The 25,771-nt window shown below is 41.6% G+C and overlaps 1 protein-coding gene across 1 annotated transcript; it reads right to left on the minus strand.

The window, feature by feature from the left end:
• Positions 1-1,414: 1,414 nt before the first annotated feature.
• LOC136950949 (very long chain fatty acid elongase 6-like) lies at positions 1,415-9,037 on the minus strand. The gene is made up of 4 exons (XM_067245484.1): positions 8,763-9,037; positions 6,847-6,978; positions 5,357-5,508; positions 1,415-4,781 (listed from the first exon to the last, which is right to left on the minus strand). Exons 1-4 carry the CDS (start codon positions 8,855-8,857, stop codon positions 4,354-4,356), a joined length of 807 nt encoding a protein of 268 aa, XP_067101585.1. The 5' UTR covers positions 8,858-9,037; the 3' UTR covers positions 1,415-4,353.
• Positions 9,038-25,771: the final 16,734 nt, after the last annotated feature.

The raw sequence follows: 25,771 nt of genomic DNA on the forward strand, positions 1-25,771 counted from the left end.
TCCCCCGAGGCAAGTAGGGTGAAGTGCCTTGCCCAAGGACACAACGTCAGTTGGCATGACCGGGAATCGAACTGGCAACCTTCGGATTACTAGTCCGACTCCCTCACCACTCAGCCACCTGACTCCCCACTCATCTTGGGTTAAAGATGAGTACTCTGTCCACTCCCCAGGGGGCGTCAAGATTCAAGTTATGTTTTCTATCTCCCAAGTCAGAGAAGCACCAGTCAACTGTTCTTAAAGTTTGTCTCTGTCACTGAAGGTAATACTACTTATGCTTATACTTATTGGACACTTACACAGTGTTCTAGAATATCCACATTTTCTAGCTTTTCTAAATAATGTCTTCCTTGCTTCCTTGTTCAGTTGTTGTTCCATTTGTCAACACATTTGCCACTTTTCAAGTTTCAAACAGGTATGATGAAGACTGAAGAATGTCTATTGTGTGCAGGGTTGTCTTCCGCATCATCAGTATTGACTACATCAGTTTCACTTTACAGTGGATCTGGAAGAGGTATTAATGGCAGCTTTTTGATTTATTAAAACTCCAATCAACACTATCATAAAGGTGGCAGACTGCCCTGTGATTTTCACAACCACCTACGTAACCATGTATGGAAAATAAGTTGAACTGAAGTATACACTCCACCTAGCACCACCTGGGTAAATATTGCCAGATATCATAGCAACACAATATGTATGCCTTTGTGATTTACAGCAAACATCCAACAATCAAAACAAGGAATTGAAAAATCACAAATTGATTTTTATCTACTATATTTATTTACCTATTATCTATTATGGTCATTATTTATAGTTTGTGGTTCCTGCCCACACTCCACATTACCAGTTTTGCTAAGAAGACTAATTTTCAGTGCAACCACTGCTTTGTCTCCATGTTGTGTGTCTTCTATCAAACATAATTTCCCAGCAGCCAATATCTCTCTCAAACATTTACAGTAGGCTGTTTGAGAGGGTGTAAATGGGTTATAAAGTCGACAATGGGATATTCTGTACTATACTATTCTTTCTATTTAGTGAGTGGATTTTAGATTGGATTTGTAATGTAATTCAATCAATACAATCTTATAAAAGTTACTCAGGAGTCAGGTGGCTGAGCGGTGAGGGAATCGGGCTAGTAATCCAAAGGTTGCCAGTTCCATTCCCGGTCTTGCCAACTGACGTTGTGTCCTTGGGCAAGGCACTTCACCCTACTTGCCTCGGGGGAATGTCCCTGTACTTACTGTAAGTCGCTCTGGATAAGAGCGTCTGCTAAATGACTAAATGTAAATGTACTCATTCTACAACAGTAAGTTGACAATACTTCAGTTGTAATTTTCCTTGTGTGCAGTATGGTGTCAAACAAAACATGGATGCATGACATTTCTACAAAGATGACTACATTTTAAAACAGAAATCTATTTATTGTTAGAACATTTTAAATGACATTTAAACATCAAAGCCCTTAACCAGTTTATTTTCCTTCCATAGTTGACACAAGACAGTAACTCACAGAGGGTGTATTCAAGAAACATCAGCTAAGATAACAAACTAATGCAAATGTGCTTACATTTACCCAACAGAGTAGAACGTTGCAGAAGCATCATTTGGCACACAAATTAATTCATTACAAGTGCTTACATTTAGTTTTCATTCAATTCCCTGCATTGTAGGATTAATAATTGTTAAAAACAAAAATCTAATAATCTGTTTCAATGTGTAGGATTGGACAAAGTGTGTCATGTCATATATTGATACATTTTTAATAGTATGTTTTATTTGCAGGTTTACACTAAGTGTTGTCTAATAATTAATTACAATTATATACATCGCTTAGCACTACAGACTACTTTTGCAATGATACATGTGTTACAAGTGTGTACAGTATTCATAAGAGCATGGTTAAACCCCTTCTTGGAAACACTGTAATAACAGGTTTATAAGCACAAGTGAAGTAACTGACAACTGTCAGTTGTAGATTGAGGCTACAGTAACAAACTGTCTTAGCACTTATGAAGGCAAGTATCACATACTGTAATGTAAAATATGGCCAGTTGGTAGTTACCCTTCAGAAAATCTGAACGCTGAATGAATCAGAAAAAGGGATTTAACCTCTATAAACATACATGTAAAGCACATGGGATAAAGACACAATGGGTAGGAAAGATAACTTCACTGCTGCTCTACAACCACACAAATAATACACAGAAGCTGCTCAGGGGGACAACTCACTAGTTATTTGCTGATAAACAGCAAACTCTTCAACTATTCTATGTCCAGACCAAGCTTTCTTGGAACTTCTTGACTTAGGCCCATATGAAAAAAAATCTTCATCAAATATGATTCAAGCTTTTTTGTTGCTTAAGGGTGTTTGCCTGTTTATAGATTGGGTACATGCCTATTTAGATAACTAGCGACAACAAATATTATTCACCTATGGGACACAACTTGGTTATTTGGGCTCAATAGAAGTGCTTTAATACAGGCGAGTCAGACAGACTCAAATACGCGTTCAACAACAATGCAAGCCTAACCACAGTCGTGGTTTAAACCCTTGTTAGTTTTCCCTTTGACAACAAGATACCAGGATTCTTACCCTTGAATTACCATGGGTAGAAATAGTCGCAAATTAACACAGTGCATTGAGATGTAAAAGAATGGACTCAATCTGCACAATGGACAATAAACAGGCCACTGCTTAGTCCCCCAACTTACTGGCACACCTAAAAGACTGACACGTTAGACTTTAAGAAAATAAATAGATTCTTAAGAAATATTATTTACAATGGACACATTGTTTAGAGTGTCCCTCCCTTCTGTGATCCACTATCCTCTAACCTTTTAAATTTACTTGCGTCTCATTTCATAGCAGCATGAGTACAGCATGAGGCAAACATCCCAATATCAACCATATCATCTTGTTTACGTTCATCAGTTCTGTAATAGCACCTAAGGTAAAGTAAGAGTTCAGTATGTAACCAGAATTCCCTTCAGTCGTCAGAAAGATGTAGAGGACTGGTTTGGGTTGGGCTAATCAAGATTACCTGCTTATCTACACGTGGGAATGCCTGTGAATCAAGGACAAAGGTCAAAATACATACAGTATAAGCAGCATGGACGAGATACTGTACATTTTCCCAACGGGTGAGGAGGGGGGAATGGTGAACGTGATCTGAGGGTGAAAGGGGAAGAGAGGGAGCTGCAGGAGAAGTCAAGCCATTAATGTGCTTCATTTGCAAGCACGTGACTGTCAATGTCTCCATATAGATATTCGAAAATGGACGGCTGCTGATTGAGGAATGTTTTCATCTCAGGGAGGTTCAGACAGTATGTCACTGAGATAATATCACTTCAAAAAAGTGTTAAGGTGTCGGTAGTGTACATGCCACAGCACTGTAACTAAGCATGATCTTCATTGGTTTTATGCAATCTTTTACCTTAAACTACGGCCTTGTCTACAACTGTGCATTGCGACACATTAAATACGTGCATGTAGTTGACTTTTTGAGATAATACCAAACAATAGAACCTTGTGATGACCAATTATTATGCTTACTTGCAGAGTAACCCTGCATGATTTAATTTGTGGAGGAAGGATGTCTGACAGGTAGAGCTCAGGTGAAGTCTTATCAGATTAGTGATCTGTGAGCTGCAAACCAAAGTGCATATGCATAAATCATCCTTTGTTCATGCAGTGCATTATAAATGTATTCCCTTATGATAATCCAAATTGTATAATAATTGTTTTGAGTGCTAGTCTCGACATGTGCTAGGTCTAAAACCCAGTCCTCAGGGTTGGGCTTAAGCAGCAGATCATTTGAATTGAGTCTTTCTTTATGTAAAATGTACTAGAACCAAGCCTTTCCAACATGCATACTGCATCACAGTTGTAAACTGACCTTGACAAATCTTTAGCCCACGTGGCTATTATTTTTCACAAAGGTATGACGCTGGTTAAGAGAACAATTAATGAAGCTAAGAAATCCTGTGAAGTGAGTAGGACATTAGTCATATGTAAAACCAACTCCATCTCCTTCATTCTCTCTGTGTCTACTCCACTTTCATTGGATAACATATTACAGTGTGCTGACCATGCACTGGTTTCTCGGTCCACTATCTACCACAATACTGTCTACCTTGTTCATCAATGGTACCGGATCTAGACTTTACACTAATTGATCTACAGACAGCTATATAAAGTTGGGTGAAATAAAATTGGCTCATCACAATTGATGTTATGGACCCAGCAGCCAGCATACCCAGTTGTAGCTCACACATCCATGGCACAACGTGATCTTCTACTTTGGCACACACTCTAATATGACTGCCCAGTGTACTAAGCTAGCCTCCTTTGTCCTACTCGCCCTTGGACCCCTTGTCCCCTGAGCCCTTGAGGTATGACTTGTAGAAGAAGGAAGCGAAGAGTACCAGGTAGCTGAGGTACATAAGCGAGCCCCACACAATGTTGTCCAGGTAGGATGGGCAGCGCACCTCGTGCATCCAGCGGTAGACCAGGCCGAGGACAGCCAGGCCCATCACCATCTGCATGATCTGGGTGGCGGTGATGACCATGGCACAAGGACGGGGCACCCGCATCCTGGCAGCCCGAGCGGCATAGTAGGTGTACATGAGCGAGTGCACCACGTAGTTCATGGTCATGAACCAGCCGCCACCGGCCACCTGGTCCTTGTAGGAGTACCAGGAGTAGACCAGCACAGTGATGTGGTGGTACCAGTGGAGGAAGATGAGGCGCTGCTTACGGAGCACAATGAACACGGTGTCGCCTGAGGATGAGCACAGGGGAGATGACTCAAAATGGTGGCACTCTCTCTCTCTCCACCTTCATTACAGACTACTAAAACATGTTCATTCACTCTCTCTCTCACATACCAAGACATCCCACAGTATCTCCAAAATCCCACTTGAACAACTATATGACACAACATTCCAATTATTAACAATATGATACCACTTTCCAATTATTAAATGCCAACCCATGCAGTATGAGGTCTTTGATGTCCCTCCTGTCTATTGCTCAAGAGATTAGTCATTATCATTCCTTACTGGACTTATTTTACAACCTAAGAAGTCTGCCTCCAGTTATCAGGACTAATGTAAACGCTGTCTGTCTGAGGCAGGGTAGCATGTAGTGACTTGATTCTTGAGCAGGAAGAGAGAGAGAGAATCAACATGCAGAGGCAGAGCTGTGGGGATAATAGGTCTCTCCACTGACCAATGTACAGGAAGTGCTCCAGTAGAATTCATCTCATCTTATCCCCGATTGGTCCCCTTAATTAAACAATGACAAAGTCCAATCCACGTCACCCACTTTCAGGCCTTATGTTTGATGCAGTCTTACCCAGTTCGGGAGCCTTGCTGAGGACGAAGGCATAGGCCCAGAACTTGCTGACGGGGGCGCTGTAGAAGCTGATGTCACACACCGACTCTCTGAAGCCACTGGTGGTGAGGACATGTAGCATGTACCAACCAGTCCTGAGCGCTCCGATGATACTGAGGAATAAAGACCATAAGAGTATATTTACACTACCCCTTTTTTACTCATATCAATGTCCAACACTAAAACCCCCAATGTTGATAAAGAAATGCTGATGAAGATTAGAGTAGAGTTCAGGTTCAGGTTCAGTTTAGAGAACAAGATGTTCAGCATTATGTCACACTTAAACAGAGTGTGGGGCAGGTCCTACTATTTCTGATTCAACCAACAGGCTCTTACAGGGTGCTTTGAAAGCTCCCCTACATTATAGAAAACAATAAAACCAGAAGCCCAGTATGAAATTGATCCAGTGAAATTCCAGGAAGTCATTTCCATGCAACTCATGAAACTCAATACCTCAGAGAAAAGCTAGTAGTAACTGAAATAATCTCAGGACTACATACACCAAAACCTGCACAGTCACTGTGCCAAAAACAAGATCTATAGATTGGAATGAGACATACAGTGTGTGGTGGGCACTGGGAGAGTAATGAGCACATGGATTAAAGGGGTTTTCAGGGGTACACACGCTATCTTGTCCATTTAGCCCTGGGATTGAGAGGGCAAATCACACCCTCTTCTAAGGGATTAGGATTAGAGGCTCAGCAGGGGGAGTACTGGTGGTGCACCTCCGACCACACAGCAGGGCTCTCTACATCGACTGTCCCAGGATTGTACCTGAGACACGACAGGCTCCCCTGGGGCAAGCAAGCCCAACTGTGTTCAACATGTTAGCTTGCTGTGCATGCACGTTCAATGGACAGTGATGCCAAACAGAGGATAATGTTAGAAGGATTGGCATCTGGATTACATAAACATGCTGTGTTATGATCTGGGTTCACATGGGTGTGTTTCAATAAAAGAATACAGGGCCTACATGAAGCAGTATTAAAGTAATAGTCCACATTTCCTATTAAGATAAGTAAGCAGGATACACTGTCATCAAACTAACTACAGATACATGCTAAACTTGGGCCTTGCTGTGTGTACACATAACACTGCTAACCAATACAGAGAGGAATGGAATTCAAATTTTAGCTTGGTCTTTGCCAGAACATTCCTTCACGTAGATGAAGTTTCACAGTACATTAACCCTCGCAACAATATCTTCTACTTAGATACATATCTTTACATTTTGCAGTGATGTTTATTTATGCCTCTGTAGATCAAGATTGTCAATTAAAACATAGCAATAAAGTTACTTCCTGGAAATGTTTAAGGGAAAAACTTTTCTGCACCCTTTTGCCAACAAGACCAACTGTACATATACCACAACAACGTTCATATATTTTTTCCATACTGTGTAGTAGAACTAAACAGAACTGTTCATAACAGTATGTCCATGTGTCACTCACCTGAAGATGGCAAGACTGAATGACCAAAGCACAAGGAGCCAGCGCAGGTTAAGTTTGGGCCTCTCCCTCATGAAGTGTTGCCCTCCAAAGATGAGCGCAGCATACAGGCCACAGAACATGAACGACTTGCTCCTATCAGGAATAACAATCAACAAAGTGCACATTTGACCAAACCAGTTTTACACTCATTCTGACTGAACAGTCTACAGATAAATCTTATGATGACTTAACATGGATGGATATGATGCTGTCATTATACAGATTGTTATACAAGGTTAGCAAACAGAGACCAGGAGTGACCCCTAGCCCATCATGACTCCTGGCAGCTTCTTTATTACAGTCTTTCTCATTCGCAATTATGGTGGGGGGTTAACAGAGATTAGCAGTTGACACACTGACCATTCACAACCTACAGGCATCTGGCTTTTAAACATCTGTATCATAGCATTCTGAAACAACTTGGCAATGAGAGACGATTCTCACTTCCTGGACAAACATGTATGAAAGGCCCTCAAGCAAAGATAGCTGAAAAAGAAGTGAGGCGTCCATTAATCCAAATTGACTGAATGAACCATATCAAACTCATCTGACGAGATGTTGCTTGACCCAATTCAGCCAAGACCTTGAGATGGTCATTTGCAGCAGAAATTGAGACGCTTTCACTTGATGGAAGCTCTCACTAGATAACACATAAAACATGGTAAACAACGCACAAAAACGTTCATTTTCCATAAACTCTAGATATCCTAGAGAGATAGGATGAACAATGAGGATGGCAGGTAAAAAAACAAGGAGTTGTAGGCCCAAAGAAATCCCCTCGTTCTCTCCCCTCTATTCTATCTCTCCTTGTCCCCTTCTTAGATGGTGAAGCGAGACAGAGAATAAAGCTCTGAGCAGGAGGGTGGTTGAGGTATTTGAGAGTAGAATGTCCCTTGACAGCAGAAATTTGCCATTTCAGGTTGCTTCACTAATTAGCAGGGGTAATGCTGAAGCAGGTCTAGCCCATTAATCACAGAATCAGGGAGCAAGGTGTTACTTGCAAGCAAAGCATCTGTGTTCTGGAATGTGGCAGTTGCTGTGATCTTGATCTGCTATACTCTGATACCAAACCTCCTGGGACTAAATGTAGGCAACAGAAGAACTCAATGCTAGGGTAACATTCTCAAATCAGCTTGCCTTGACACAACAGTCTCAACTTCATGGAGGTGCGAAATGCACCTCTTTGCAAAAATGTAGTCTGACAAGATTTTTCATGGCCCATTTTTACAGGACAGAAAATTCCCTCCTCTTGTTCACATTTCTAATCGGACACTGGGCGAGGCTTTTGGAGCTTGTAATTTGGATGTGTGAATTCGAAGAACAGGATGTTAACTCAATAGCACATGATGTACCTAAAAGCATTTTAAACCGTTTCTAAAACAACAAAGAACGTAGAATTTCCAGACACCATATGGCTTTCGCGACAGCCTACATATTCTCTATAGCATATACTGAATGTAAGCAGTAAAGCCTAATCGACGTAATGCAGGCACGATATAACGTAAAACAGGCCTCTGTTTTTCAAATAAGTAACGGTCATTATGTGAACACTGTCATAAAATGCCGGTTAAACATATGGACAGTGAGGAGAAGTTCAGGCGGTCATATCATGCATCCTCAAGGACATTTGAAAAGGAGCGGCAGGATAATCTTATAGATTTATAAAATTGCTACTATTAGCTAAAACTGCACGTTCACTAATGTTTCCAGCGGATTAAAAATGTAACAGTTTCGCGATCATTGTTTGAACTAATGTCCGTCCGCATGGCGTAACGACCACATCATTGTAGATCGGTCCACTCCACATTTTCGGCCAAGGTGAAAAATCACCGGAATCATACTTCATCCAGATGCTTTAAATTAAACAGAATACACACCAGTTTTCTTGCATCCATTCCAAAGCGACTCTTTCATCGAACCTTCTCTCGAAATCGTACTCTTCTAGCGGGGTATGGTGCTCAGTCTCGTTCATTATTGTATCAATTTCAGTTTTTCTGTTATACACTTACACTATATATTTTTGGTAAAAAATACACAAAATTGCCACTCGTAAGAATCATCTGCCTATTCAGATATCAGACGAATACTGTAGCCTTTAGTTTGATGCAAAGAGAGGATGCGGTAGAATATGCACTTCCCGGTCTCTCACGCACAGTAGCCGTGTGCGTCTGTGCAAGAACGTCCTCTAGCTCCCACGGATTGAAAGAGCATGGAGAGGAGGCGGGGCTTCAATCGGGCGTGTATAGTTGTCATAGTTAATAGATTATTTATATTTTGATCGCTTTTCTACCTTAAATGTGAAGATATTTAAATGACACCCCCCCCCCCCCCCATTCACAATTACAAAGTGTTGAGTTGCCCTACATCCTCTGAATGAACTGAGTAGGCCTAATTAACTAAGCAGTCATCCACAGTCTATTGAATGGCCACAATATTAATCGACTTTCATTAAGAAACAAGTGTGCACAAATAGGCTATACAGTCGACTGAACTACTTGACGATGCAATCTTGAAAAGTTACGTCACAGGTTAGTTAGTAGTGGTAGGCAAATCTACGAAGTCTACGATTAGGCAACATCGTTTATATTGCTCTCTGATTGTGTGCTAAAGGGCAATGAGTTGCTTCTTACGTAGCAGTGATCAGCATCTGTGCGCGTGGACCTTCTGCAATCTGCATGATTTCGGCAGGTTAGGGTCAGCTACATTTCTATTCCATTTTGAGTTTTGTAGATAGCCTATGCCTATAATCTCACAAATAACACACATTTGTGCCACAATTCTGGGTATGCCGCGTTTTAACTAGACCTCAATTCCAGAATTTAACAGAATCTAAGAGGACTTTAAAGAACGTTGATTTATCTTCATGTTACATTTTAGGAACATTCAAGGTATCCAAACGTATTAAAACCACAAGCAGATTAAGTTTAATTAAATTCACCAAATATTGATAGGCATGCTCAGGCTATATTTTACCCCGTCAACATAATGCCTGTAGACCTCGTTCGCCATCATATGAGCCTATCTATAAAAGCAGCCCACAAGCCCAGCAAAATCACTCGTATGTGAATGGCACCCTCTTCTGGACAAAATAATTAAGTGATTTATTAGATACCGCTACATACTATAATGAAAGTACAGTATCAGTAAAATATTGCAGCTGTTATGGATATCCAACACTGACAATGCGGGTTCCAAATGCATATGAGTTCGCTCTAAATTTGATAACAGAGTGTGTCACGTGTGTCATTCTCATTTGAATCCATCCCATAGAAGCACAGCTCACAGAGAAGTTCCCATGGAATAAAGCACAATGGTCTGTTTGACTACAAAGTGAAAAACAGGCTGTGAAAGTGAGAACAAGGCATCGTGGTGTGCCATCTTCCAGGCGTTAGGCCAGTGCCTCTGCTGCGAGCATGTGGGGAGAGTAGACACTCACTGCCCTTTGGTCTACTTCCACTCACCCTCTTGGGCCAACAAGTGACGCAATGAACCACTTTACTGAGGTGAAATTAGTTTCATATGCGACATTCGTCTCATATCGGAAGAGCTACTTTGCAGCCTCGCGTTGGGACCGAGTGAAAACTAACCGTACAATTTAGAAAATGTATGTGTTTTACATTGTTAGAATACTCAGGTGTCCGTTTGAGGTTTTATATTCATATAAATTGTATGTTTTAAACCCGGTGTTGTATCACCCGATGCATGACTCTGGATTGGCACCCCCTCGCGGGAGCGCGCGCGAATCAAAGAGGGAAGGATTTTGTCTTGATATCGCAACCAAACGAAGGGGAGACAGAAGTCTCAAATTATACTTTCTTTGTTATACAATTCAATTTTATCTGTGTAAATTTCAGATGCTATTTTCAACACAAAATCCTTAAAATTCGTCATTCAAACCGTGTAGTAACGGTTACTCAGACAGGTTGAAAACAACAGCCTTCTGATCCAGAATCGGCTACAGCTGTCCTGAAAAGGGACCAAAGGTTCACATGCCTATAGCCTACAAAAGACAAATACTAAAAACGATGTATCAACTAAGTATCAACATCAAAAGAAATGTTCTCACCATCAAATCCTTTTTTTAAGATAGGAAATATTACTCTTATTGTTTGTCTATGAAATGAATGAAAAAACAAAACATAATAATCCCACACCTACCATGGACTATTCTGATTTCAGACCTGTCCACCCTATACATACACATGTATTGGTATACAATTTATGCTATTAAATGTACATAATGCTGGAGTAGAAGGGAAGAAACGTATGCGGGGGGAGAGAATTTCATGGCAGGCCTTGTTTTCCATTTGATGTAAGTGCAATGCACTCCCTGGTAACTTTGACTAGGAAAGTGTTACATGCCTGAAACTTACTGTGGTTACTCATACGAGTGCCCTCAGTGTACAGTAAGAATCATTTGATGCTGGGATATACAGCACAGACAATAGGGGGAGGTGCATTTCACGACAGGCTTGATGCACCCACTGCTAACCCTGACTAGGAAAGTGTTACATTCCTGAAACTTACTGTGTTTACTCATACTAGTGCCCTCAGTGTACAGTAAGAATCATTTGATGCTGGGATATATAAAACAGACAATAGAGGGGAGTGCATTTCACGACGGGCTTGTTGTATTCCTTTTTGCCATGAAATGCACCCCCTACTAACTCTGATTAGGAAAGTGTCACTTGCCTGAAACTTACTGTGGTTACTCATACTAGTGCCCTCAGTGTACAGTAAGAATCATTTGATGCTGGGATACACAGAACAGACAATAGAGGGGGGTGCATTTCACGACATACTTGTTGTATTCCTTCTTGCCATGAAATGCACCCCCTACTAACTCTGATTAGGAAAGTGTCACTTGCCTGAAACTTACTGTGGTTACTCATACTAGTGCCCTCAGTGTACAGTAAGAATCATTTGATGCTGGGATACACAGAACAGACAATAGAGGGGGGTGCATTTCACGACAGGCTTGTTGTATTCCTTCTTGCCATGAAATGCACCCCCTACTAACTCTGATTAGGAAAGTGTCACTTGCCTGAAACTTACTGTGGTTACTCATACTAGTGCCCTCAGTGTACAGTGAGAATCATTTGATGCTGGGATATACAGAACAGACAATAGAGGGGGGTGCATTTCACGACAGACTTGTTGTATTCCTTCTTGCCATGAAATGCACCCCCTACTAACTCTGATTAGGAAAGTGTCACTTGCCTGAAACTTACTGTGGTTACTCATACTAGTGCCCTCAGTGTACAGTAAGAATCATTTGATGCTGGGATATACAGAACAGACAATAGAGGGGGGTGCATTTCACGACAGGCTTGTTGTATTCCTTCTTGCCATGAAATGCACCCCCTGCTAATTATGACTAGAAAAGTGTCAATTGCCTGAAACTTACTGTGGTTACTCATACTAGTGCCCTCAGTGTACAGTAAGAATCATTTGATGCTGGGATATACAGAACAGACAATAGAGGGGGGTGCATTTCACGACAGGCTTAATGCACCCCCTGCTAACCCTGACTAGGAAAGAGTTACATGCCTGAAACTTACAGTGGTTACTCATACTAGTGCCCTCAGTGTACAGTAAGTACTTGTTGTATTCCTTCTTGCCATGAAATGCACCCCCTGCTAACTCTGACTAGGAAAGAGTTACATGCCTGAAACTTACTGTGGTTACTCATACTAGTGCCCTCAGTGTACAGTAAGAATCATTTGATGCTGGGATATACAGAACAGACAATAGAGGGGGGTGCATTTCACGACAGGCTTGTTGTATTCCTTCTTGCCATGAAATGCACCCCCTGCTAACTCTGACTAGGAAAGTGTCACATGCCTGAAACTCGTCCCAACATGAGACGAATGTTGAATGTCGAATATATAACTAACTTCACCTCGGTAACCACTTTTACTTATACTGGCCCTGGCTTGACGCTCGATTTACAGTGGCTTCAAGATTACTGATTCCATCGCAAAATCATCGTCAACATAAAAGCTTAAGAATATGAAAAAAATTATCGCGGTAGTTTTATTCAAGCTGAATTTGAAATCATTACAATGAAATGTCATGAATTTAGAACTACCTAGTGTTATTAATATTATTTCCTGCATGAGGCACAACAGGAGACGGTTGGCAGATACACAGTACTAGGCACCCGTCTACTTTTGTCATTAGTGATTCAGCATAAAGTTGAAAGAAACACTGGCAGTGTTAAATGCCAGTTGATTACCCTACTTTGCCTGAATAACTTCTTACCTGAAATAAATAATAACTGCTAACTGCTATAGAGACGCAGTGACTGGGCATGCTCGTGCCGGTGGGGAGGGTGAGAGCGTGCTCTATGTTGTGATGTCTGAACGCTAAGATCGTGTTGAGGTGCAGTAAACGTCTTCTCGGCATCTCTCATAAAATAGGCTACACTGAGGGCGCAGTGGAGCTGTCTCTTTCAGAACCACAGACTCCAGTCCCTCACATCAGGTAGGAAAATGCCTGTCTACTTGACATTAACTACCAGCAGAGTCGGAGCATGAAGAAGCCGTTTATATGCGGACTGCAGTGGTAACATCAGCGTTGCCTGCAGTAGGCTACCCGCCGGTGTATCACATATTATCATTTTCCAGTAGACACATGCAGCCAAACGGATATCTGTCTACTTCTACAACGATATTATTCGGTAGGTGACACGCATGTCCTACATACAAGCTAGCACAAAACATGGTCACGTTCCTTTGCCTGTTTTACAGGAGTTACTGTTTGAGTGGTAGCCCGGACACCCGACATGTGACCAATGTGATTGAAGGGAGAAATAACTTGTCAGTTCACTGCACCACTGAAAATACATTCCCATCCACACTTATCTACCTGTGGGCTTCGCAACCTCTAAAAAGGTCATTAGGTGTGCGGTGATGTAGCTGTTAATAAACAGTCTGGTCATTTAACATCACATTGTAGCCTATGTGTAACATTTTATGCTTGTTTACCCGAATGGCTGTATGTTTTTGGAAAGGTTGGATAGAAATGACTAGATAAGCTTCAGAAATGTGAGCTACGTGAGGAGAATTTGATGGCTTTATCTGTCCTGTACCTATTCTGGGCCTTTCAGTCTCAATACGGAGACAAAGGGAACATATATACACTTCTGCTAAGGAAGTGCATGAATGAAGTTTATGGATGAAAAACTTACATTTTTATAATAAAGCCTTCAGGTAAATTTCTCTTTTGATTTAAAGATTTAAGATTCTCATGGTCTTTTCTACACTGTACCACATGCTCAACATATTGGCTGGGATACACAGTATGGAGTTACATTTTATCTGATGCCATCTATTTGTCAAGACAATTTGACGTGTTCATCGTTCATGTCAAGTCAAGGAGACAGGCATTAGAACAAAAGCCCCCAAAGCCATTGTTCTATCAATTATCATCCCTTACATGGATATGACCTGCATTCCCAATGCCTTCTACTGGATGCTTGGAAATGCAGTTATAGAGTTGTGCCTAACATTAGACCGAGTGAAATTTGAGCCCAACTACTATTTGCTTTCCAAAATATTTGAGAGTGGTCAGTGTTCACTTTATCAGGTGGTGAGGACTAAGGTGAATGCACTTATGTATGATGATGCATGCTGATTATGATGCATGCTGATTATGATGCATTGCTGCTGCAGCCACTGCAGCTCCTGTAGCTAATAGGATCCATGACCACTATAAGACTCCTGCCATGTCTCCCCAGCATGAGAGTAGACCTCTCTCCTCCAGCCAAGGGCAGCTGGAAGTATTTTGTCTTCATTTGTTACAAGTCTGTAGTATCTTTTGCTTCCCTCTGGGGTCCTAGTCGCAGCGCACCTCTGTCTGTCTGTTAGACGAGCTTAGTGACAGGATGATACAGGTAGACTGTGCTCCTGTTGCAGCGCAGACCGATCAACAACCAAACAGACAGGCTGAAACACCAACATGCACACTCACAGGTGCACACAGGTGCATGCATTTACTAACGCGCGGACACACACACATCCGCGATCACCTTTGCATTTCTGCTTACCGCTGCATTTCCCTAAAGGAATATATTGCTCCAGCAACACTACAGCAGTTCAGTTGACCACTCTCCAGTATTGAACGCAGTTGTGCAAGGAGACATCGGTGTTATCAATTCAACCAGATTATTTTCAAAAAATAAGGGCAAACTGCATCTGTATACTTACATTCTATAATTATATTGCTTCAACCATCAGGCAAAAGTACAACAATGCTGAATCAATTACAGTCTGGTTGTCAATGAATAACACATTTTTAAGGGTTAACAGTGGGATTTGGAGGTACACCTTAGTATGTTCTCTAATCAGCTTGTCAGGTATTGAAGCTCTAGTGAGACCACAGCAAAGGCATCATAACGTATTGTTGAAGTGTTCTGCACTAATCGTGGCCACAGGACCTGATCGATTCCTATTGTGACTGTGTTTGTGATTGCCTGCCGATCTCCCTGTCCTAAGGTTTTAGTGGAGTCGGAAAAAAACCCGATCTGACTGATTAGACTGAATAGATTATTTTGTCTTCCTCCCACGTTAAGGTTTTGAGTCTTCCAAGCTTGATCTCGACTCTCATCACCCTCACGAAGCACTAGCCCGTGTCTTTTTCATCAGTTACTTTAAGGTTTTGTTTTCGATTTTTGTCTTTGATAGAATACCATGGGCAATTATGTTTATCCCATGACAGGTACCTTGATAAACAAGTGGAATTTGTCAAATGTGTCTGATTTTGCAAACAAATGTATGAGGATTCTATTTTGAGAAGAACAAAATGTTGGTTTCCAGGACTTTCATTACCAACCACCGAATATGGTTTTGAGGGGGTGTATTTGGGGGTGGATGTATTTGCATGAGCCTGGTTAGTTCTACCACGTATAGAACGGTAGTGTGTGCGATGGTGGCAAACATTAGCTTTTACTATCCTGCTGTGTTCTCCCATAATGAGGGTCTGCTCGTACAATCTGCGGGTCTCTTTTGACTCTGCTGCAGACAGAAAACCTGCCAATGGACTGGATCCTTGGTGTTTAATGGAACTCAGACCTGTTAAAGAGCCACTGTTTTCTTGTTACTGCTGAAATGTCTCCTCTTGCTGTTTTGAATGGGCCTTGTGTTGGCCAGAGGGGCAGATGAGTGAGGACTTTCCAGTTGCAGTCTTGGCATGTATTAGATGCTTGTCGAGTCACATTTTATTGCCAGTAATTGATTTAGCCTGCTCTTTGATAGTTCCAGTATCCTGTTTAGAGTTCTGCATAATAGCCGTAATTGATGTCCAATAGGTTTACAACTTAAATTGAGGCCTTTAGTGTAAACATTCAAGCACTGTACAATATGAATGTACTGCTTTAAATGGATGTAGTGAGAGCACTTACCGAAGAGTTGATTTCTAAAATCTGTTCAACAAAACATTGACATTGTTAGTCTTTGCACTTTTACAATTCTTACCTTACCTATTGTTGATAAGTAAAGCAGCTCATACAGGGTTCGGACTTCCAGTGTTTATATTTTAAGGCTTAAGGCCACTAGGGATTGTCAAGAGGAGGACAAAATAATCCCTTTGTACCTGTGCTTGTACTTGTTACAAATGGCTAACAGGCTTGAAGCTTGAACCTACAGTGGTGGGGACTGTGGATTGGACAAACACAATTGCAGTGGCGCTGGATGCGATCAAGATAATCCTGTAATTTGATTGTCTTAATGTTATTTGTTTGAAATAGAACAGTATCCATGATTCGAGATGGCGGGCTTTGTTTATACGGCGTAAGGCTGTTTAAGCCTCAATGCTTTAAACCCTCGCCCGCATTTGCTTTAGGAGTGCTGACACTGCGCGAAGGTAAAAGCTGGCTTGGTGTGTTTGGTGCAGTCTGCAGAGATATGCTTGTTGTGATACTTGCTTGTCTGTTAGCTGGTCATGGACACCCACCCTTCCTGAATACTTATGTCCAATATGTGGTTAAAGGTCTCTGATGAGTGCTGTGTGAAGGTGCAACCCATATGATGTTTACTGAGCTTGTCGTTTTGAAAGAGAAGCAACAGCAGCGATCTTGTTTCCGTGAGGTAAACGTTGCCTGTGTCATTCAGTTGATCATGAAGAGATGCATGGCGCCAAAATGTCTACAAATTATTTCAGCTATTATCAGTAAATATAAAGCTGCTTGACAGGAAGTAAGCAAGCCCCATTGCCTGTCGTCTTAGTGGCAAGTAATAGAAGATATTAAGCTCTCAGCAGCTCAAAACCCCCAAGAATCCACAGCATGGATTACAGTTGATGTGGCTGTGGTGACATGGGACTGTGTGACATATGTGCACCTGACAGGGACTATATTTGGAAAAATGAGCCATCCCATTGGAGGTCATAATGAGATGCCCTGCAGCTCTGTCCTATTGAGAAGAGTAATAGTTTGCCCTAACTGCAGAAAAAATACTTTCCTGGCAAGTTGTCTTCTCACTTACAGTCATTTTTGCAGGGTCTATATGTTGACCAAGAAGGGCATGTTTGTGAGTTGTTGAAGGCCAATTAGAGAAGGGAGAAGTTATGACTCAACAGCTATTATCAGTCCTGGTTGTAAATCCCCAGTGCTCTCATGTTATCATTCTATGTCTTCTGGTCACACACACACACACACACACACACACACACACACACACACACACACACACACATATAGAAACCTTACACAGTACTTGGTGTAAGCCTATCAGTCTCTGTAACGCTGCACCTCTTGATCATGTCTATCTGTCTCTGACCAGACAGTGTCTGGGCGCTCTCTCTCTCCCTCCTCTTACCTTTGGCCCACACTCAGGCCCACAGTGTGCAATCGGGCAAATTGAAGTCTGCTGGAACAAGGCAGTAATCAGAGTCAATTTCACTGTTCCTTGTTCTGTTGAGTGTGTGTGATGTTTAATGGACATTGTTGTGTATTACAACATTTATCGAATTAAAAGGCTTCTCTGTATGCACAGCATGTGTGTAAAAACATTTCTCAGAAACAGAGGTTTCCACTGCACTTTTACTCAGCTCTTAGTCGTAGTCTTCGATATTTCGAAACAGTAGATGGTGTCTGTTATCCTTCTGCATACTGTGATGTAAGCAGATCAGATACCTTTTAGACATCTCAGCAGGACTTCAACATTGTCACTGCAGTGTCTTCACTGTTCCTCTTTATAGAATTACAGTATATTGCACTAGGCTCTTAATACATTGTATGAGCTTAAAGTCTTGTCACAGTATGACGGTGTGGGACACCATTTTGAAACTAATCTTAATTTAAATGTGCAGTTTCATAAAGCCTAACAAATCTTTTGAATTTTTTAATGTATCCTCCATAATAACGCACCACATGCACTTATAGTCATAAAATATGGTGTATTTTATGTTGCAATATATACAGCATATACAACATTTACTGGATGGTACTGTATTCGCATTTTGTGTGTCATAAACAATTTATACACTAACACCTATAAAGTTTTCTCCATCAAAATAAACACCTTTGCAGGATTTTGCTGCTCATTCAGTTGCTATATAGTTTCACTACATGTTCATACAACAGAGGCGCAAGTCAGTTTTTCCCTTTCTGTTCCCTCTGTGCCTACAAACCAAGCTTCAAACTCCTACCCCACACGACACCACATTTCACACAGAGTGGGAGGGCCAGGCAGTCCTGCTGTACTGATTGGTTGGGTATGCGTTCAGGGGGCGGAGCCTGGTGCAGCGTTGCCGGCGGGGGAGGCTGGGCAGGGGAGGCAGCCAGTAGTAGTTAGTCAGATCCACACTCTTGCTGCTGCAGGGGTGAGGAAGGAAGGAGACCAGGAAAGAAGAGACAGGCTATGTCATGTGGGAGGCAGACATGCGGTATGGACGAGCCAGCTCATATCAGAGGAGAGGTGAGTGTGAGATGACGGAGGGGAAGAGACGAGATAGCGAGGAGGAGAGGATGAGGAAGGACACAGGTTTGTGTCTGTGTGTGGTTTCAGCTGCTGCCTCTGTCCGCCGTCTGTTGGCTTCTGTGTGGTCGATGAGGATAAAGCATTGCTGAGGTAACAGAAAGATAGATAATGTTCTTCTGCAACTAAAGTGTGTGTGTGTGTGTGCGTAAACTTGCATGCATGTGTGTGTGTTTGTGTAACTGTCAGTTTGTAAGGGCATAAAGGTGTATGCTTGGTTCGCATCACGGGTCTGTATATGATGACATGTCAAAGCATGCACTGCCACACATTTTCAGTCATTCCCTATGTGACTGACAATGCTGTTAATTCCACGACCTGTTCCACACGTTTTAACCTGGCAGGAGACTTGACAAAGCTGTTTGTCAAGTCTTCAGTGTCTAATGTGCATTTTACCAGTCAGAAAAGAATATCCGGTATTATTGACCGTGCATAAGTTCTGTCCTACCACTGCTCAAACACAATATTTAAATGAGACATGTCTCACAAGTTTTTCTTAGTTTTTCTATGAAGAGGTTGTTTACTGACCATGTACTTGACTTATCTAAGGTGTCTCAGTGTGTTTTTCATCGGTTGGAGTCCAGATAACCATAGTTACTCTATATCAGAGCCAGTAGCTTGTGTCCTTTCATCTGTGAAGCACAGACAGCCTCCACAAATCAGTCATACTTAGCAGGGTTGAGATATCCGGCCTAAGAAAATCACTCCCCAGGAAACAGCTGTCCTGACGTACTGATAACAACTGTCATGGGGGTCAGATGGCTGAGCGGTTAGGGCGTCGGGCTATTAATCAGAAGGTTGTTGGTTCGATTCCCGGCCGTGACAAATATGGATAAGAGCATCTGCTAAATGACTAAATGTAAATGTCATATCTCCCCTTTTTGACTAAGAAAAGCGGTTTTGTTTTGTTATGTACACTTAGATCCTAGAAGACCTGGGTCTCCCTCCTGGCCTCCTCAACGCTCCAGAGACCAGGCTGTTTTTGATCACACACAACAGAACATGATGAAAGATCTAGTGAAGTAGATTGTAGACAATGTCTTTAACTCAAATGAAGGTCGCCAATTACTCACCTTCACCACTGAGAGTTTGCCACAGCTTTCAAATCTGATCTCCCTGTCAATAGTGGTGCTTCTGGTAGAATCAATGGGAGAAGTATATAGTACTACCTCTGTAGTTATAAGTTGAACATGGTAGGACTAATCATCAAACACCTTTGTAGTAATTCAGAGTCATGGGGACTTTTTTTTTACCCATAATGCTGCAGTTCTGGAATGGGGCTTAAACACTGTCATTCTGAGTGCTGGGTCCTTCCTTAGTTACCACAAGGTCATAAGCACTTTTTCATATGGTTTTGGATGAAAGTTCTGATGGAAAGCAACCCCTCCTCCTTGCTGTTTCTTTCTTAGAAGACACACACATACTCACAAGCAAACACACACTCATCTTTGTGTGGTTATACTGCATGAGTCAGAGGCCCAAAGTCTTTGTCTGGGGATGTCTTCAAAGACTGTTGAATGTATGCGAGTAAAATGTCCTTGTATCTACTCCCTATAAAGTCATACGTATTAATGTGAAGGATAGTTTTGCTTGGCTGTCATGCAACGCGGTCCTTTTTGGGAAGATCTTCCATAATTATAACTAAAAGAGTATTTTGATATTCATTGATTTGACAGGGTACTTTGCGTTCAACAGCGAGCTCTGGCTAAGTAGTGCCTTCCTCAGAATGTGCCTGTAATAAATACTACGGAACATTATGAATGTTCTTTTAATTCTGAGTGAATCCATTACTATGTAATAAAAAGAGACTGGAAATAGCGTGCAGCCTAAAATATGTGCAAGAAACAAACTGTCGGCCACATTCTTAAAATCTCCTGCAATACTGGCACTCCACTGGATTTTAACTGGCACTGCACATGTAACACTTGCCATGCTGCTGAAATCATAGCTGGCTAAGACCAGCAACCCAGCCGGGAGCTAATATTAGCATGCCCACCATCTTATTCCAAGAACTAATATTCGTGTCGTTCTGCATGGGCTCGGGCTTAATTGGGTGTGCTCAAGCCTTCGGCGAGAGCACAACCTTTGTTCTCTCACATATATATTATTATTATTATTATTATTTTTATTTCTTTTTGCCCCCCTAAAACTCAGTAAATACTTGGCCTACATAGACAACGTAGGTGTCAAAAGTTTCGTCTTGGTAGCGATTGAGTTGCTTCTATTGGAATTTACGTTCCGTTGCATGGTTTAAGCGTAAGTTAAGTTTTTGTGGCGAAAAGTGAAGCTAACGGTGGCTAATTTGCTAGCCACAGTCACTGACGTTACTAACGTCACTGCGTCACTAACGTCACGAAAACACGCGTGACTACCTTTGCCAGAACATTCGTTTCACATCTGTTAACTTGGTGGATAGCTAGGCTAACTATAGCTTTACTGCAAGGCAGCTGCAGAAACGCCACAAGAAAAGAGGCCAGGGTGATAACTATTTACTCATTTTACTTTGTGATATGACACACAATTGTGATGTGTAATGTACAATATAAGCTGATATTATTAAGGAAGTACATCTACTTTCGGAAACAGTAGTCTACTATTTCACTGAAGTATTAGCATCATGACATTAGCCTGTGTTTCCCGGGCAACACATACTACAGTGGTCTATGATGTAGCGTTATCTGTTTTCAATCGTTAAAATAAACATTCCTCACATATACATTTTCGTTGTAGGATTTATTCTGACATTAGAAAACGATTTGTTGGTGAAATTACCATTACCTGTGGTTTCAAACCAGTGTAGCTCACTGCAACGCTGTAGCTTACGCGAGACACACTACAAAAACATCTAGCTACAGTACACAGCTGTTTAGGAAGTCAAACGGCGACAGAAAATGTTCGGCACTCCCCTTACTTAAATCAAAAGTCTATCTAACTACTAACCTGAACTTCATTGCCACAGCCTAAACGTTGTCAATCTGTTCATGACAATAATTAATTTCAGCCTAAACCGTACAACGGAACGTTAAATCCAATTCAACCAAGGCAATCGCTACCAAGACGAACACAGCAGTAGTCTAGTACTGTACCGTGGTAGTACAATTTACCGGGGCAGCTTCTCAACACAGGGCTATATCGCATTTTGCGTTGTTACTGACAATGATCGCTACCAGTGAGCTTTTTATGAATGAGCAATTTTCCACTAAATAAATGTCAAGCTTATTTACGTTTTGGGGGGCATATTTTCAGTTAGCAGATGGTACCGTTTGAATTGCGATTCCATCTACTACTGCCGGGTAACGTCGTAGAATAATCTTCAAAGGGGTTGTTTATTCATGAATGAATGCAATATGAGTAGGCTAAATGCCTGAAAATATCATGAGAAGAGAAAAACTTAAAATGACGTTTAAATCATAGAGATTAGGTCAATTTTTACACCGGTCTGCAATAATGTCACGAAAACACGCGTGACTACCTTTGGCAGAACATTCGTTTCACATCTGTTAACTTGGGGGATAGCTAGGCTAACTATAGCTTTACTGCAAGGCAGCTGCAGAAACGCCACAAACAAAGAGGCCAGGGTGATAAATATTTACTCATTTTACTTTGTGATATGACACACAATTGTGATGTGTAATGTACAATATAAGCTGATATTATTAAGGAAGTACATCTACTTTCGGAAACAGTAGTCTACTATTTCACTGACATATTAGCATCATGACATTAGCCTGTGTTGCCCGGGCAACACATACTACAGTGGTCTATGATGTATCTGTTTTCAATCGTTAAAATAAACATTCCTCACATATACATTTTCGTTGTAGGATTTATTCTGACATTAGTAAACGATTTGTTGGTGAAATTACCATTACCTGTGGTTTCAAACCAGTGTAGCTCACTGCAACGCTGTAGCCTACTGTACCCGAGACACTAGTGTGAGTAGCTAACAACAACTCCTCAGCTGTTTAAGTCAAACGGCAACAGAACATGTTCGGCACTCCCCTTACTCAAAAGTCTTTCCGTAGGGAAACTATCTGACTACTAACCTGAACTTCATTGCCACAGCCTAAACTTTGTCAATCTGTTCATGAAAATAATTAATTTCAGCCTAAACCGTACAACGGAACGTTTAATCGAATTCAACCAACGCAATCGCTATCAAGACGAACACAGCAGTAGTCTAGTACTGTACTGTAGTAGTAGAATTTACCGGGGCAGCTTCTCCACACAGGGCTATATCGCATTTTGAGTTGTTACTGACAATGATCGCTACCAGTGAGCTTTTTATGAATGAGCTATTTTCCACTAAATAAATGTCAAGCTTATTTACGTTTTTGGGGGCATATTTTCAGTTAGCAGATGGTACTGTTTGAATCGCGATTCTATCTTCTGCCGGTAAAGTCGTAGAATAATCTTCAAAGGGGGTTCTTTATTAATGAATGAATGCAATATGAGTAGGCTAAATGCCTGAAAATATCACGAGAAGGGACAACTTAAAAGGACGTTTAAGTCATAGAGATTAGGTCCATTTGTACACCGGTCTGCCAAATGTATTCGTTTTGATTCAGCCTGTCAGCTGCCTCTTGCAGGGGAAATGAGAAGACATCATATTTCATTCTACACTTCACTCGTATTTTGAGTTGTAAATGAGCAGCAAAAAAAAGATGCTTTTAAATCTATGTAATCTTTATAAATAATAAGTAGGCCCGATGCATTTTTATATAAAATATACAGACCCCTGTGCAACCGACGCAAGCAAGCACACCCTACAATTTCCCCAGAAATTGTATCCTCTCTAGTTATCTGTGTGATTTGAGTCAAACACACATCCTGAGGCCATGTGGGCAGATTGACTGGATGGGTGTCACATCCACCTGCTGTCCTGCTCCTCTACCCCGTTCCCTCTTAGACAAGGCTTACTTTAGCGTGCTTGAAAAGGCTTGCTCTGTTGTCATGGAGAACCAAAATGGAGGGGAAATCCATAAAGACCAAAAGACAAACCACACTTATCTAATCACTTCCGTATACCTCAAATATAGTTTGCTTCCTGACTTTTAGAATTTCCCCATGGTCTAAAAGTCTCCTTTTCAAAAAAACAAACAATTTCTTATTCGTTTTTCTCTTAAATACATTTGAAATGTTACGTACATGCAAGCATATTTACAGCACTGAAGTCAGTAGCAACATGGCCGGGGGGGGGGAGCAGTAATGACCTGCTTCTGTTGTGCCTCCTGGCGCCCCAGCTGAGCGTGTGTTACTGGAGAGCGCTCGTAGAAACGCCAATGCGGGTGCCAAGTTGGCCAACTCTCAGGGGACGGGGCGTCCGAGGGAGGGACTGCAGCACGTACACTAGCAGTAGAGCGGGAGGACGACAGTCGGAGCCCGACTCGCTGTCTGACTTGTGTTGTAAGCGTACAGTAATCCTGTTACTGTTCCCTACGGCAAGCCTTCCTGTAAATCTCCTCTCTGATCACTCTGGAGGCCCGCCACCCTCTCCCTCACACACACATATTTCCTGTGCTCTATTTCTCCATCTCTTCTTCTTATTTCTTCTCTCTCTTCCGCCCGTCTCAGATGATGTAGGGATGGATAACAGTGCATGAATGCAGTTCAGGCTCATCAGCTCTTTCCAGGATCAGCACGGGAGGCTGGAGGCTTTTAGCCTGTGTCTCTGGGGAGCTGAAAACACGACAGATAGCTTCACTAATCAGACAGTGGCTTTCTTAAATCATCTATGACAGGAGTGGTCACATTCATGCCACTAGTCCAAAGAGGCAATCTTTCCCATAATTGGGCCCATGGGGATAGAACCTATGAGCTAAATACATCATTTGAATGTTTCAATGATTGTATGACATTAAGTCTGGAGAATAACAACCATTTCACAGAATCCTTGGTTTCCTTCCTGTCTGCATCAATGTCAATCTGGTTCCCTTCAAATAATATCAAACAATTATAAAAAAAAACTGAATCTCTATGGCACCCCTTGTCAGATGGGTGCTGTGCTTTGCTATGATTGGTTGCATTCAGTGTTTAAACAACTCAGAGCATGAGTGTCTAAGATCCTTTTGTGCTGTTCGCAAGCACCAAAGTGAACAGCACCAATCAGTATGTCTGCAAGTATAAAGATTCAGAAGAGGAAGTGAGGGGTAACTTCCTGCTTCACACCTTTACTGGGCTGTTCGAAATATCACTCTTATTGTAATTAAATCCATACGCCTCATTAAACATATCCCACGAGTAAAAGTGTCTATATTTAATACTGAGTCACAGGTAATTAATTATGGAGGTTACATCATATGTTGATTATAAAACTTAAGAAATAATGCATCGCATTTCTGAATGTTCTTGTTGAAATGTTTTGTTGGTGACCCTATGGCCCACCTTAAGTATAGACATTACAGATGGTCGTCTTCAGTACCATTAGCTGATCAGGATCTGTGTCTCTTCCATTCAAAAGGATAGAGTGCACGCCTGATGGGCTGTGGACAGGGGCTGTGCGCTGCGGTGGACTAACTCAGTGTGGCATTTAGTCATCAGAGAAAGAAGCTTCTACTTCCTTTGATTTAGAATATTACCTCACTGCTTCAATGGAATGGTGAAACGTAAAGAATCTTCTCGCTAGGGTAGTGAAGGCATTCACGAAGACATTGTATTGTTCTTGTTTGAAGATGTAGGTAATAATATGTCTGTTCTGTAGAAATATGTTTATATTGGGGTGTGTGCTTTGTTTGCAGTTTGTGAGTGTTAATGTGCTTGTGTGTACATGTTTGTGTGTGCGTGCGTGTGCATGTGTGTGTGTGTGTGTGTGTGTGTGTTCAGAGCAGTACATTACAGAAAACATTTGCAGAATGCTCATAGCGACAAGCTGCAAGGATTATGGATGGGATCAGATTACCTTTCTAGGT

The sequence above is a fragment of the Osmerus mordax genome, chromosome 10, assembly GCF_038355195.1.
Source record: "Osmerus mordax isolate fOsmMor3 chromosome 10, fOsmMor3.pri, whole genome shotgun sequence".
Taxonomy (NCBI): domain Eukaryota; kingdom Metazoa; phylum Chordata; class Actinopteri; order Osmeriformes; family Osmeridae; genus Osmerus; species Osmerus mordax.